This window comes from Macaca mulatta, chromosome 13 (genome assembly GCF_049350105.2).
Source record: "Macaca mulatta isolate MMU2019108-1 chromosome 13, T2T-MMU8v2.0, whole genome shotgun sequence".
In the NCBI taxonomy this organism is placed as follows: Eukaryota; Metazoa; Chordata; class Mammalia; order Primates; family Cercopithecidae; genus Macaca; species Macaca mulatta.
Genome location: NC_133418.1, coordinates 88,143,373 through 88,158,757, shown reverse-complemented (window position 1 = coordinate 88,158,757; position 15,385 = coordinate 88,143,373). Strand labels below are relative to the sequence as shown.

Genomic DNA, 15,385 nt, shown 5'->3' with positions numbered 1-15,385 from the left:
ACACATTTATTAAGTGTTTGCCATGTACTGAGCCCTCGGTCATTTGTGGAGGATCTGATGAAAAATTCATCTAAGTGGTTTGCCTTTAATTCCCTTGGTGGATGGGTTTCATGCCTTTGCCCTTAATTGTAATTGTAATTTGCCCTAATTGTAATTTTAGCAATCAGAAAGGGTTTCAGAGGTCCTCTGATGCAACCTTTCATTCTATTTAAATAAATAAATGTGATAAGAGGTTCTGTTCTTTAGGACCTCACAATCCAGCCAGGGAGGCAATATCTTTAAAAGAAATACCATTTAAAACATTAGAAGCAGCTATTCGTTCATTATATGAGGAGCTCATCTGTATGCTTCTGAAGACGGATTCATCATCTGGGATGTAATAAAAGCAAGGGGTGGTCAATGTGGAGCTCAGAGGTAGAGTGTTCACTTCCACTGGGGATGAACAGAGAGAAGAGAGAACATTTGAGCTTCCTTTCTTCCATTTGTTTATTCCATAATTACCTATTTATTACCTCCTGGATGCTAAGCACTAGGGATTGGAAGCTAGGACAAAGTGCTTGTTCTCAATAGGTTACAGTCGATCCTCATGATCTCTGGATTCTGTATTTGCAAATTTGCCTACTCCTTAAAATTTAAATTTATTTGTACCCTCAAATTTGTAACTCCAGGAACTTTTGCAGTCATTTATTGGATATGTATATAAGTGGGGGAAAAAAATGGAGTCACCTGATGCACATCTTCCCAGCTAAGGTCAAACCACACTCTGCCTTCATTTTATTTATTTTATTTTATTTTATTATTTTATTTTATTTTTTGCGACAGAGTTTCACTCTTGTTGCCCAGGCTGGATCTTGTTGCCCTGGCGTGATCTTGGCTCACTGTAACCTCCGCTTCCTGGGTTCAAGCGATTCTCCTGTCTTAGCCTCCCGAGTAGCTGGGATTACAGGCACGTGCCACCACGCCCGGATAATTTTTTTGTATTTTTAGTACAGACGGGGTTTCATCATATTGATCAGGCTGGTCTCAAACTCCTGACCTCAGGTGATCCACCCGCCTCGGCCTCCCAAAGTGCTGGGATTACAGACATGAGCCACCGCGCCCAGCCCACTAGGCCTTCTTGTTTCAACTGTCTTCAAGTGTCCTTTTTGCAGTCTTTTTAGTGCCACATTTTTTGCATTTTTGTGCTTGTCTTTGGTGATTTTGCTATTTAAAATGGACTCCAAATGTAGTGCTAAAATGCTATCTAGCTTTCTTAAGTGCAAGAAGTTGGTTTGTGGCTTGCAGAGAAAACAAGTGTATTCAATTAGCTTTGTTCAGACATGAGTAACAGTGCTATTGGTTGTGAGTTCAATGTTAATGAATCAATAATTTGGTACATTCAGAAAAAGAAGAGGAAATTTGCTAGTCTGTATATAAGTCCACTCCAGAAAGTACTGAAATAACATCTAAAGGGTGTGATGAAGCTATGGAAAAGAGGCTAAATTTACGAATTCATGAGATGATGACTGATTTAAAAAAAAAAACAAAAAAACATAATGGACAGCATTGTTGTAAGGCTAAAAGTCAAAGAAATTTATGGTCATGTTATCCAAATTCAGGAAAATGGTAAACCCTTCTCAGCAAATATCTTGTTATAAAGATATACTGCATATAATTAATTATTTGTAAGAAGCATATATTAAATTCAATGTCTTCAAAGAAAAACACATGTAAAACAAGGTTATGTATTGTTCTGTTGATGACAATGTTGTGACCAGAGGCTCCCAGGAACCAAACCTTGTATTTCCGTTGTGAGGAATGGCTCAGTACTTGCGAATTCGGTGCTCATGGCAACTGCAACTTTATAGAACATAACTGCCAAGAATAACAAGACTCAGCTGTGTATGTGGTCTAAGAAAGAGACAGGGAATCGACAATTGCTCTGCAAAGTGATCAACATCAAGACAGCACCTTAATGATCAATATTAAGAATATCATGAACATGACTAAATGAAGAGGTTCAACATTAAATACTTTTTTCTGTAAAAACGTTTTTTTTTTTTTTTTTAGTTTGTTTGTTTGTTTTTGTTTGTTTGCCCAGGCTGATCTCCAACTCCTGGGCTCATGGGATCCTCCTGTCTTGGCCTCTCAAAGTGCTAGGATTACAGGTGTGAGCCACCATGCCTGGCCTGTAAAAACTTTTGAAAGGAACCTTTATATTTTTGCTTTTTAAAGTATGTGTCGATGAGCAACATTTAATTTGTGATTGGATACTATTTCTTGACAGTCACCAGACACCCTCAGGAAATCGTGCAAAGTGAGAAAATCTAGCCCACAAATCATTTTCAAATGTAATTCAGTTTTTATACATTAAAAATTTCACTATTAATGATTTACATTATAATTAATGTAAAAAGTTTATAAATGTTATGTTTGATAGGCAATTACGTATTTATTATTGTCAGTGTCAATTTTGCAATTTTTCATTTTGTAGCCAATTTTTTGTTGTTGTTTCAACCCTTTTTTTTTTTTTGGCTCTAAAATGTTGATAACCCTTGGTCACCAGGGGAAGATCCAGACTTTAAGGACTCTGAAGCTTATACAGTTTGGGGGCCTCTTAAGACAAAGATCACAAAATCACAAATACTATACACAATTAGACCTCTTGGAAGAGGCATTATAACTTCTTAATCTGCTTCTGTGAAACACTTAGAGCCAATTGGATAAAATATCCACCGCAGAAGCTGCCCTGGTTAAGACCAGGTAGGAGACTCTGGCAATATTCAGGAAAGAGATGAAAGCCCAAACTTGGGGATGGAAAGGATGGGAGAAATATGAGAGATATTTAGAGGTAGGTCTGACAAGACGTGGTATTTGATAAGGAGAGTGTCAGGAACGCACACTGCTGGATGACTGAGTGAGTCAGAGAGGAAGGCAGATGGGGAGATGGGTGGTTGGGTGGATCAGGCTTGGAAGATAAATGACTTCAGGTTTGGAAGTATCTATGGAAGCCATTTTATGTATGTGTGAGGTTCAAGAAAGGGGACCAACCAGGGCACAGACAGCTTTTGGCCCATGAATGGTCTCTGAGTCCTGGGAGTTGATGAAATCTCCCAGGGACGTGCATAAGCTAAGAAGAGATGCATGATGGGGCTAGCACCCTAGGGAACACCAAAGTGTAGAGGTTGAGAGATGCACAGAAATAGAACAAAGAAATGTTCATCCTGTTAAATGAGTACCTGTAGGCGCCACATATTATGCAAGGTGTTGGTTAGAGAAAAGCTGAGTCAGGCAGAGAGGTTGTCAGCTGGGGCTGGGGGTAAGGGAGACAGGGTCGCTGAGCTTGGAGGGTGGGCACGATTGGGGCTTTCCAGATGAGGGAAGAAGTGAGCAAATGCACGAAGCTAGAAAAGTGGGAAAGGGTGAACAGTTCATTTTGATTAGAATATGGAACATCCTGAAAAAGAGAGGGAAAGAGAGAAAAAGAAAGAGAACATCCTTAACATGATAGTTGGAAATTAAATTATGGATGCTTTGAAAGCCAAAATACCAGGTTTAGCAATGAGAACTTCTGATGATTTTCAAGCAGGGGAATTTTGCGGGCAGGACTGAGGACCGAAGGGTCCTCTAGCAGATGGCCACAGAAATAATACTGCAGAGACCAGCACAGGGATTCTTAGAGGCAGCCAGAAGCATGGGGGCTGGCACTCCTGGTGTCACAGTAGACATATAGGGGAGGGAATAAAAGCGATTGGGTGTATATAGAGGAATGGCCAGGACCCGAGGGATGGGAGCTAATGGGCTCTATAAGTAAAAGTGTACATAGCATTTACTGAAATTGCTTTGTAAAAATATAAACCCAACTGGCCGGGCGCGGTGGCTCAAGCCTGTAATCCCAGCACTTTGGGAGGCCGAGACGGGCGGATCACGAGGTCAGGAGATCGAGACCATCCTGGGTAACACAGTGAAACCCCGTCTCTACTAAAAATACAAAAAACTTAGCCGGGCGAGGTGGCAGGCGCCTGTAGTCCCAGCTACTCGGGAGGCTGAGGCAGGAGAATGGCGTGAACCCGGGAGGCGGAGCTTGCAGTGAGCTGAGATCCGGCCACTGCACTCCAGCCTGGGTGACAGAGCGAGACTCCGTCTCAAAAAAAAAAAAAAAAAAAAATATAAACCCAGCCAGGGGCAGTGGCTTATGCCTGTAATCCCAGCACTTTGGGAGGCCAAGGCAGATGGATCACGAGGTCAGGAGTTCGAGACCAGCCTGGCCAACATGGTAAAACCCCATCTCTATTAAAAATACAAAAAAAAAAAAAAAAAAAACAATTAGCCAAGCATGGTGGCAGGCGCATGTAATCCCAGCTACTCCAGAGGCTGAGGCAGGAGAATTGCTTAAACCTGGGAGGCAGAGGTTGCAGCGAACCAAGATTGAGCCACTGCACTCTAGCCTGAGCGACAGAGCAAGACTCCATCTCGAAAATAAATAAATAAATAAAAATTAAAAAAAAAAAAAAACCCATAAGCCCTAGAACCTGAGGGGAAGAATACAGAGTGAAAGTCACAGTGCTGCTCCTCTGTGTGACTCTTCCTCCCAGAATTTGTGACTTCAGCCTCAGATCAAGACACTTCACACTGTAGGTTGATAGGAAGGCCACGCCCAGCTCAACACCCATATTTCCCCATTCTGCTGATTGCTGTGTTGTTGTTTCTGTTTAGTTTCAACCATAGAACTTGGTTTTCTTCTGGTGAAATTTCATCTGTTTGGGTTTTGCCCCAGTGCCCCACTTTGGTTAAACTTGTTTTACATTTTCTGTCTTCCCTGGAGGTGGCTGCTCTTTCTGTTTTTCATCTCTTGCCTTGTAGATAAGCCACCTTCTGGGTATAACGTAGATCATTTTGAGACAGAGAGGAGTTTGAAGAACAGGGATGGAGGAAAGGAAGGAGGGAGGCAGAGTCTTTCTCCTCTCTCCCAGGTCCCGGTGACTGGTTTCCTCGTGACTGCACCACTTGTCCCGGTCCCCAAGGACTCACTAAGAATCCACCCATGGTCAGCCACCTCGAGGTTCCCACCTGAAACTGCCCACATCCGCTTCTTCCTGCATCCACTTCTGGTGTTTGTAGAAAGGCTACTTTAAAAAGTTTTCTTGGCCAGGCATGGTGGCTCACACCTATAATCTTGGCACTTTGGGAGGCCAAAGCAGGGCAATAAGCTGCTTGAGTTCAAGAGTTTAAGACCAGCCAGGGGCAACACAGCAAGACCTTGTCTTTACAAAAAATGAAAAAATTTGCTGGGCATGGTGGCGTGCACCTGTGGTCTCACCTACTTGGGAGGCTAAGGTGGGAGGATTGCTTGAGCCCAGGAAGTTGAGGCTGCAGTGAGCCAAGATGGGGCCACTGCACTCCAGGCTGAGCAAAAGAATGAAACCCTGTCTCTGAAAAAAAGAAAAAAAAAAAAGTCTTCTCCTTCTTGAAAACTTAGTAACCTCTATGGCCAGGCACGGTGGCTCATGCCTGTAATTCCAGCACTTTGGGAGGCCGAGGTAGGCAAATCACCTGAGGTCAGGAGTTGGAGACCAGCCTGGCCAACATGGCAAAACCTTGTCTCTACTAAAAATACAAAAATTAGCTGGGTGTGGTGATGCGCACCTGTAGTCCCAGCTACTTGGGAGACTGAGGCAGGAGAATGGCTTGAATCCAGGAGGTGGAGGTTTCAGTGAGCAAAGATCATGCCAGTAAGATCATGCCAGTGCACTCCAGCCTGGGAGACAGAACGAGACTCCATCTAAAAAAAAAAAAAAGAAAAAAAAAAATGGCCAGGGACAGTGGCTCATGCCTATAATCCCAGCACTTTGGGAGGCCGAGGTGGGTGGATCATGAGGTCAGGAGTTCAAGACCAGCCTAGCCAAGATGGTGAAACCCTGTCTCTACTAATAAACTACAAAAATTAGCCAGGCACGGTGGCAGGTGCCTGTAATCCCAGCTACTCGGGAGGCTGAGGCAGGAGAATCGCTTGAACTTGGGTGGCAGAGGTTACAGTGAGCCAAGATCATGCCACTGCACTTCAGTCTGGGTGACAGAATGAGACTCCATGTCAAAAAAAAGAAAAGAAAGAAAGAGGCGGGGCGCGGTGCCTCACGCCTGTAATCCCAGCACTTTGGGAGGCCGAGGTGGGCGGATCACGAGGTTGGGAGATCGAAACCATCCTGGCTAACACGGTGAAACCCCGTCTCTACTAAAAATACAAAAAGTTAGCCGGGCATGGTGGCGGGTGCCTGTAGTCTCAGCTACTCAGGAGGCTGAGGCAGGAGAATGGCATGAACCCGGGAGGCAGAGCTGAGATCGAGCCACTGCACTCCAGCCTGGGAGACAGAGCGAGACTCTGTCACAAAAGAAGGAAGGAAGGAAGGAAAGAAGGAAGGAAGGAAGGGAGGGAGGGAGGGAGGGAGGGAGGAAGGAAGGAGAAAACAGTAACCTCTAGCCTGGACTGACTACATAGTGTGCAGGGCAGCTTGTTCAAAAATGATGAAGAATTTCAAGGCAGCAGCAGCAGAGCGTTACACCAAGCATGGGCCTGTCTGACTGAGGCTCTTCTGGAGCGTGGAGCCCTGTGTTGCTGAGCGGGTCTCGCGCCCACGAAGTCAACACCGCCTGTGGCTGAGTGTCAGCGCTTTGGGAGTTGTGATCTCACACTTCATCTTGGGTGCGATGCACACACACCCACCCTCCTGCACGCCTCCACACCCTACACTCAGCCGCTTCGTGGGGATTCGTTTCTAGAGAGGGATTCTCATTGTGTTTTTCCGCTGAATTCACTCCAACTCCTCCCCAGTTCATCTTTTTCAGTCTTCAGCCAAATAGATGTTGACCTTCTAGATGAGTTTTGAGTATTGTCACCGAGTTGCAGGATGAGAAAGATAGAGAGGTCTCCTTGGTACCACTATTCACGTGCAATTCCAGTGCTAAGGGTAACCCAGGGAGTGGCTGACAGCCGCGAGATTCTCTTTCTGGAGAGGAGGGTCTGGGGTAGGCTGAGAACGCTGAGCGCTCCACAGATGGGATCCTGACATTTGCAAAATCCCACTTGACGACAGTCCCGTTCATTAGCAACATGGGTGTTATAATGATGTTTTCATCTACATGAGGAATCTGAAGCCCAGAGAAGTTGTCTCTTCAAGATCACACGGCCAGGAAATGGCACAGGCAACACACGCCTTCTGAGCCTTGAAATAGCCTCCTTTTCTCTACACACACCAGTCCACAATGGGACATTTTACAAGCCATAGCAGAAGGCTTCGAAGCAGCTTCTATTTGTATATGAAAGAATCAACCATGATCTCTGCCTTCCTCCAAAGGTAATAACTTTCTAGCTAATTTGTATTTCTTGTTCTGACTCTTCAGAGACAACCCTGCTACCCACTTTAACCTCAAGACACACATGAATTCTCGAGACCTGAAGACAGCCATAGAGAAAATCACCCAGAGAGGAGGACTTTCCAATGTAGGTATGTGATCCCGATTCAAATTCTACTGTCTTGCTACCATCGTTCTCTTTCTACGTGATTGTCTTCTAACCACTGTATATAAAAGGAAGAAAATAATAATGATAATCCATCAAGAAATAACTTCTGGTCAGGCGTGGTGGTTCACACCTGTTATCCCAGCACTTTGGGAGGTTGAAGCTAGCAGATCACTTGAGGTCAGGAGTTCGAGATCAGCCTGGCCAACATGGTGAAACCCTCTCTCTACTAAAAATACAAAAATTAGCTGGGTGTGGTGGCGTGCACCTGTAATCCCAGCTACTCGGGAGGCTGAGGTGGGAGAATCACTTGAAGAGGCAGAGGTTGCAGTGAGCCAAGATGGCGCCACTGTACTCCAGCCTGGGTGACAGAGTGAGACTCCATCTCAAAAAAAAAAAGAAAAAGAAATGACTCCTGCAACATCTGTATCTTTTCTAAAGTTATCATGGCTTCAGAGGACAAGAATCTTTCACACACACACACACCCTGAACAGTCCCAGCATGCTTGGTTTGCAGGAAGGGGTAGCGTTACTCAGGGCAAGCACGTCTGCTGTCCTGACTATTTTTTTATTGGCCTACAAGTCATCGGCTGTTTCATGAAATTTTGTGACCAGTTAAGGAAGCCCCTCGGTGCCCCTTGAGAATCTTGTTCTGATCAACTACTGATGATTGTGCAAAGAGAAACATGTTCCCTGTTTCAAGCTGAGTCTCCCATGATATCTGAGCCTTTGGGGGCTCACCAGAAATCCAAGGTCTAGTCCTCAGTGGGGCATGTCCAGAAATTCCATTTTATGTTTATACAGAGGTGATTGGGCATTGGGAAACAATTTCACACTAATCAAGCTCAAAGACTGTCAAAGAGCCCGTGCCAGTGTATTCATTTGTAAATGAAAGATTGGCTTTGGGGACGCTGGAGGGAGACTGATTGTCCACCTCTCGGGGAAAGTGTTCCTGTCATCAAAATCCAAAGAAATGGAGACATGAGCCACAGTTGCTTGGCTTAGAGTACATGCAGGGAATTGAGCTGTCTTTGAGGGAGCATCCTCAGAGTTACAGTACATCTGATTAATGATTTCCCTTCCCACTTCAGTGTATGTCTCTGTAGTGACCAGAACATTAGTATCTAGCACATACAGAGCTTTTCACCTTTGAACGATGCTAAATAAACACTAGCCAAGTCACTCTCCATGCCCCCAAAGCAGTATTACCTTCATCACACACATGACAGAGTTGATTTCTGATTTGTTTCTAACTTAATGCTTACATTAGTAAAATCCCAGTGAGACAAACATCAGAAGGCACTCTCATTCCTTGATGAGATTAGCAATGGGTCTCAATCCAATCAGCATACCTTTTTCAGTGGACGACATGTTCTGACTCTGCCTCTGTATTGTCCAGAGTTTGGGTTCTGAGAACAGAATCCATTCAACTGATTCCAATGGAAAGGTATTTATTTCAGGATATTAAGTAGTTTGGAGAATCACTGTAAGAACTGAAGAAGCAGACTGTAGGAGATGATGTCTGAAGGCTTCCTGCAGAAGTAGGACCTCCAAGGGAGCTGCTCCTTCTTCCAAGATTAGGAAATCACTTTCTGAATTCTGCCACGGCAGCCTCTTCAGAAACCTGCTTTGTCCAGGAAGCCAGCACGATCAAGAGATCAGGAAGCTTCTTCTAGAGCTGCCAGCTCCAGAACCATGCCCTCCCTGCACCACTCACACCCACAACATGGATCTCCACACCCTGCCACCCCACACCACTGACTGAAGCTAGCAAGCAAGCCCAGGCACCTCTGCGGACAGTATCCCAGAGAAGTCAGATACTAAAGATATTTGTCAGCAGAAATATAAACAAAAGTACAGCCTCTGCCTCACTTTTATCTTCTAAATCTCATGCAAGTGCATCAATTCATGGAACTAAAACAAAGCTAAAGCCCTAGCTGCAAGGAAGTCTGGAAAATGTAGTTTTCTAATTTCCAGCCTCTATTTTCAAGACCCACTGGAAGGCAGATGGAGTGTGTGTTGAGCACTATACACCGTGGCCTCGGGATATAAGGTTAGGTGGGGTTGAGGGGATCTTCTCATGGCGTCTTGTGCTCTGCCTATAGGTGCCTAATATTAGGGCAGAGAGGACTTCTGGGTGGTTTGTGCCTTGGGAAAAATTGTCCATTGGCTATAAAAGCAATGCTTAGCAGCCAGGGTTTTCCCTTAGCAATGGGGTTCTGTGCAGCCAGTTCACATGGGTTTTACAAGACATTTCTGCAGCATCTGTATATGTAACCATTTGATGCTTTCATTTGACAAGTAAGATAATACCAGCTAGTGGAGACAGGATGCTGGCCAAAATCAGAAATGCACTGAGTATAATACTACTAATCCTAAAGCCTAAAGAAGGTGCTTCTTAAATGTATGGAGATTGAGGACTCCTTTGAGGATTCCATGAAAGCTATGGCCCTTCTATCCAGACAGATACTTATATACACGAAACACTGTGTATAATTTCAAGTGCCCTGGGGTTCACAGAGCCCAGGTTAAGAGCTCTGCCTGCTGTATACAGCCATGCTGACTCTAGGGTGAACAGTCATCCCAGTTTTCCCAGAAGAACCTGGGGTTTTCAGTGCTAAAACTGGGAAAGTCCTGGCAAACTGAGACAACTGGTCATTGTCTAGTTGACTCTGAAAATTTCCTGAAGCCCTTCTCAGTGTGAAATATGCCCTTGGAAAAGTCATGGCGGGAGGCTTCGTAGCGCTTCATGACTGCTGCACTCAGCCAAAGTAGATTGCTGTCGTGGAAATTTAGGCCCAGAGACATAGGGTGACCTACTCAGGACCACACAGCTAGCAAGTAGCACAGCCAGGGCTAGAACACAGTCTGTCAGTTCCTAGTGGGTGCAACTCTTCCCTGCCCAACCAGACCTGTGCCCCTGGCCTGGAACTGCAGGAAAACACTGCTGACCCCAGAACACAGCTCTGTACATACAGCCCGCAGGAGCCTTAGGTTCACCCCAGGCTGAAGGGGGTCACTCCAGGTCAACTCCTCCCACCCTACACTCTTGGAAACAACATGGGGCTGGCTTAGGGGCTTAGCGTGGGGCCAGCAGAAAAGAGGCACTTTTGTTCTCATGAAAATCTTTGGCCGGGCGCGGTGGTTCACAGCTGTAATCCCAGCACTTTGGGAGACCGAGGCAGGTGGATCATGAGATCAAGAGATCGAGACCATCCTGACCAACATGGTGAAACCCCATCTCTACTAAAAATATAAAAATTAGCTGGGGGTGGTGGTGCATGCCTCTAGTCCCAGCTACTTGGGAGGCTGAGGCAGCAGAATCGCTTGAACCTGGGAGGTGGAGTTTGCAGTGAGCCGAGATGATGCCACTGTACTCCAGCCTGGCGACAGAGCAAGACTGTCTCAGGAAAAAAAAAAAAAAAAAAAAAAAAGGTCTTTCTCACCTGCTTGCTGTCCCTAAAACTTTCTTCAAAGCAGAGACAATTAGAAGTTGAAGGCTTGAAATGAAACCAAAATGGACAGTGGTAATGGCTGCGCATTGTCAATGTACTTAATGCCACTGAATTGTACACACGAAAATAGTTGAAGTGGTTTTAAAAAAGAAACAGGCTGGGTGCAGTGGCTCATGCCTGTAATCTCAGCACTTTGGGAGGCTGAGGTGGCGGATCACTTGAGCCCACGAGTTTGAGACCAGCCTAGGCAGCATGGCAAAACCCCATCTCTACAAAAGAAAAAAACAAAATTAACCAGGTACAGTGGCACATGCCTGTAGTCCCATCTACTCAGGAGGCTGAGGTGGGAGGATTGATTAAGCTCAGGAGGTTGAGGCTGTAGTGAGCCATGATGGCACCACCGCATTCCAGCCTGGGCAACAGAGCAAGACCCTGTCTCAAAGAAAAACAAAACAAAACAAAACAACAAAACAAAACAAAAAACTAGGGAGGGAATGAGTGTGTTTTTCTGGACCTCTTTGTGCTGCTGTGATCTCTTCCTGTACTTATAATCAGCATGATCACTCCAAGCATGAATTTTCTTTTTCTTCCAGGCCGGGCCATCTCCTTTGTGACCAAGAACTTCTTTTCCAAAGCCAATGGAAACAGAAGCAGCGCTCCCAACGTGGTGGTGGTGATGGTGGATGGCTGGCCCACGGACAAAGTGGAGGAGGCTTCGAGACTTGCGAGAGAGTCAGGAATCAACATTTTCTTCATCACCATTGAAGGTGCTGCTGAAAATGAGAAGCAGTATGTGGTGGAGCCCAACTTTGCAAACAAGGTAGACGACTGCCCAGAGACCTACCCAATGTCAGGATTTTCCACACTCTGAAAAGTTGTAACGCCATTGCACTGGCTTTCCCATGCCTTTAAATGTGCATGAAGCTCATTTCTAGGCAGTAAGGCCTCCAGGGAGGGACTGGTCAATCCGCAACCTGCAATTACCCTCTCAAAGCAAAACCCCACACTCACCAGCAGCTGTGGAGGAGCAGTGTCCTCAAATTCTCAACTAGGTTCTCCCGTGCTCCTCCCACAGCCACAGGGGGGTCTCACCCCGGCAGCCGAGGGAGCCTTCACACACACATGCAAGCAAATATGCACTCTTTCTCTCTCTCTCTCACACACACACATACACACACACACGCTTTCTCCTGTATACACACATTGCCGATTCATCAACCTGATAAACGGAGAAAGGAGGCACTGACCCACAGCAGTGAGATCGCGTTTTCAGATGCTCCTCTTGGGTTCTGTGGAGACGCCCAGCAGGAGATGTGGAGCAAGGCCTCCCTCACTCACGCCACCAAAGCTGCTCAGCTGTTGTGTGTTTTGTACCATAGAACACCACATAAACCTTCCCCCAAAGAAAAAGCTCCAGCTTTAAAATAGAAAGCAAGCCTTGGACAGGTTTTTCTTTAAGGCCCTTCCAGCTTTAATATTCCACGTGTCCAGAGCCAGCAGGGCTCAACCTCCTGCACCACCTCAAACTGATGGCCACTTTCTGCTCCTTGAAATGCCCTTCTCCCTGGACTTCCAGGATGCTCTGTGACTCTTATTTCATTGCTTCTTGCCTTTTTTCTACCCTCAACGTTGACCTCCCCAGGTCTACACCGTCCTCTTTAAGAGGCCCTCTCCCTGCAGGATCCCTCCCAGGGTCACAGCTCCCACCTTCATCTCTTTTTTTCTTTTTTCAGACGGAGTCTCACTCTATCGCCCAAGCTGGAGTGCAGTGGTGCGATCTCAGCTCACTGCAACCTCCACCTCCCAGGTTCAAGCAATTCTCCTGCCTCAGCCTCCCAAGTAGCTTGGACTACAGGTGCCCACCACCATGCCCAACTAATTTTTTTTTTTTTTTGTATTTTTAGTAGAGACGGGGTTTCACCGTATTAGCCAGGATGGTCTCTATCTCCTGACCTCTTGATCCGCCCACCTCGGCCTCCCAAAGTGCTAGGATTACAGGTGTGGGCCGCTGCGCCTGGCCCTACCTTCATCTCTTGAGCTCTGTAGCCATCCGTTTCCAGCTGACTGACTTTTCTCCACCTGATGTCCTATCAGAACCTTAAATCCCACCTGTAACAAGCCGAGTTTGTCATCCTTCCCACCAAACTGTTTCCTCCTCTGGACTTCACATGAATGACCACACACCCATCCCAGAGGACAGTGTCGCCCCAGAGCTCCTCATCAACTCCCACATCACAGATCTCTCTCCCTCCTCTTTCCCTCGCCCAACGCCCCCTCCCCAGTTCAAGCTGGTGCCCTGCACCTGGTTCTTCTCCCTCCTGGTGCTCCCTAGGTTAGTTTAGATTTCACAATGAAACTCAACTCACATTTCTGATGGGTTCCTCCAGTCCTGTGGGGTCCTTGCTCCAAATCCTTCATTGCCACCCATTGCTCTCAAGGCCTTCTGGGGTGCAGTCCCAACCCACTCTCCTGGCCCATCTGTTATGACCACAGCCCTGTGTTCCGGTCAGCTGGTCTCCCAGCACCGCCGCTGTCTCCTGCTGTGACTTCACTGCCTGGTGGAAATCCCTCCGTCCATCTGTTGGCCAGAATTCAGCTCAGGCTCAGCACTTACCTCACGTGTCATCGGCTCCATGGAAAGTTTTGTGAACTCCATTTAGGTTGTTACAAATCAATTTTTGAAAAATATTTTCCAGGAAAGTTTGAAGCAATCTCTTTTTCTAAAATAATCTTTTAATTATACAAGGCCATCAGTAGTCGTCTAGTCTGACTCTTTCTGTGACCCAGAGGCAGGGGTAAGGAAGAAACACCACGCCTTGGGAACACTATGCCAGCCACTTCCAGGAGCGCAACAACCAGTTTGCTCAGGGTATATTTGCAGCTGCCTTATTTTTTTTCTGGAATGAGCTTAGGCACTGGTAAATAAATATTCATTTGCCTGGAGGCAGGACTGTCCGGTTCTGAAGGTGGATAGATTTGTGTTCCAATCTCAGGGACTCAGGGAAGTCCCCTCATAGCTTGGTTTGTTCCTTCGTGGCAGGGGGTTATGGTTCCACCTTGTAGGGTGAGGGTGGGGATTTAGTGAGAGAATCATTCCGAGAGCATCTGATGGGCCCCCTAAATGTGGTCATTCAGCAACTGTGGGATCCCTTCCCGCCTGGAACAGGGCTGTTCTGGAGACATTTCCATAGCGATTTCTTGCATATGTCATCTCTTTTCCCAATTGGAATAAAAGCTTTCTTTAGTCCTCTCATGCCGTGGTGCCCACCAATGCCAATCTTATGGCTGCCAGTACAAAGAAGGAGCCTGGAGAAGCATAAATGTGAAACTGACACCAGAGATTTAATATCTCCCTATGAATTTGCTTAGCAGACAGTTTTCCACTAACGCAGGCAGGGACCCAGCTGAGGAAGTCGGACTGAGCCCAGCGATAACCCAGGGGCTTCGCCTCAGTGAGTGGCCGCTGGGTGAACCGAGGTGGAAAGACGCAGTAGGAGGGCTAGGGCAGAAAACAAGGGCCTGCTTGCTTCTTCCCCTGATGAGGATTTGAACCTGACCTGGTACGGGTCCCTCCCCTCTGTCTTCCAGGCCGTGTGCAGAACAAACGGCTTCTACTCGTTTCACGTGCAGAGCTGGTTTGGCCTCCACAAGACCCTGCAGCCTCTGGTGAAGCGGATCTGCGACACCGACCGCCTGGCCTGCAGTAAGACCTGCTTGAACTCGGCCGACATTGGCTTCGTCATCGACGGCTCCAGCAGCGTGGGGACGGGCAACTTCCGCACTGTTCTCCAGTTTGTGACCAACCTCACCAAAGAGTTCGAGATTTCCGACACGGACACGCGCGTCGGGGCCGTGCAGTACACCTACGAACAGCGGCTGGAGTTTGGGTTCGACCAGTACAGCAGCAAGCCCGACATCCTCAACGCCATCAAGAGGGTGGGCTACTGGAGTGGTGGCACCAGCACGGGAGCTGCCATCAACTTCGCCCTGGAGCAGCTCTTCAAGAAGTCCAAGCCCAACAAGAGGAAGTTAATGATCCTCATCACTGATGGGAGGTCCTACGACGACGTCCGGATCCCAGCCATGGCTGCCCATCTGAAGGGTAAGCTGGGCTTGCCAAGCAGCCGGTGCTGAGGCCGCTTTCTGGGGCTTGGTGGGCCAGTGGGACAAGGAAGGTATTGTCTTTTTATGCATTGGTTTTTTTCTACGACTTCATACAAATGCTCAAAGCTGCAGGGAGGGATTTAGGGGTAGAAAGCCCCTCTGAGTAGGGAGAAGGAACAAGGACGGGGCAGCAAGGTGGTCTCCTAAGTGTCGTTACAAACCCACGGCCTGTGGATAACTGGGCACATTAACCCTTTCCTTTATATCCCACACCCTGAAGCATTTCCCACAAGAGTATGATACATTAAAAGGGAATTTGACTCATCCCTTT

At 46.8% G+C, this 15,385-nt stretch overlaps 1 protein-coding gene across 4 annotated transcripts in view; it reads left to right on the top strand.

The window, feature by feature from the left end:
* Positions 1–15,385, top strand: part of VIT (vitrin) — a 127,339-nt gene that overhangs the window by 106,120 nt on the left and 5,834 nt on the right. For all 4 annotated transcript variants that reach the window (XM_028831766.2, XM_001107688.5, XM_015112102.3 and 1 more), the window contains 3 exons: positions 7,378–7,481; positions 11,544–11,770; positions 14,539–15,052. In XM_028831766.2, the coding sequence (XP_028687599.2) occupies positions 7,378–7,481; positions 11,544–11,770; positions 14,539–15,052 (845 nt within the window). The remainder of the gene's footprint in view (positions 1–7,377; positions 7,482–11,543; positions 11,771–14,538; positions 15,053–15,385) is intronic.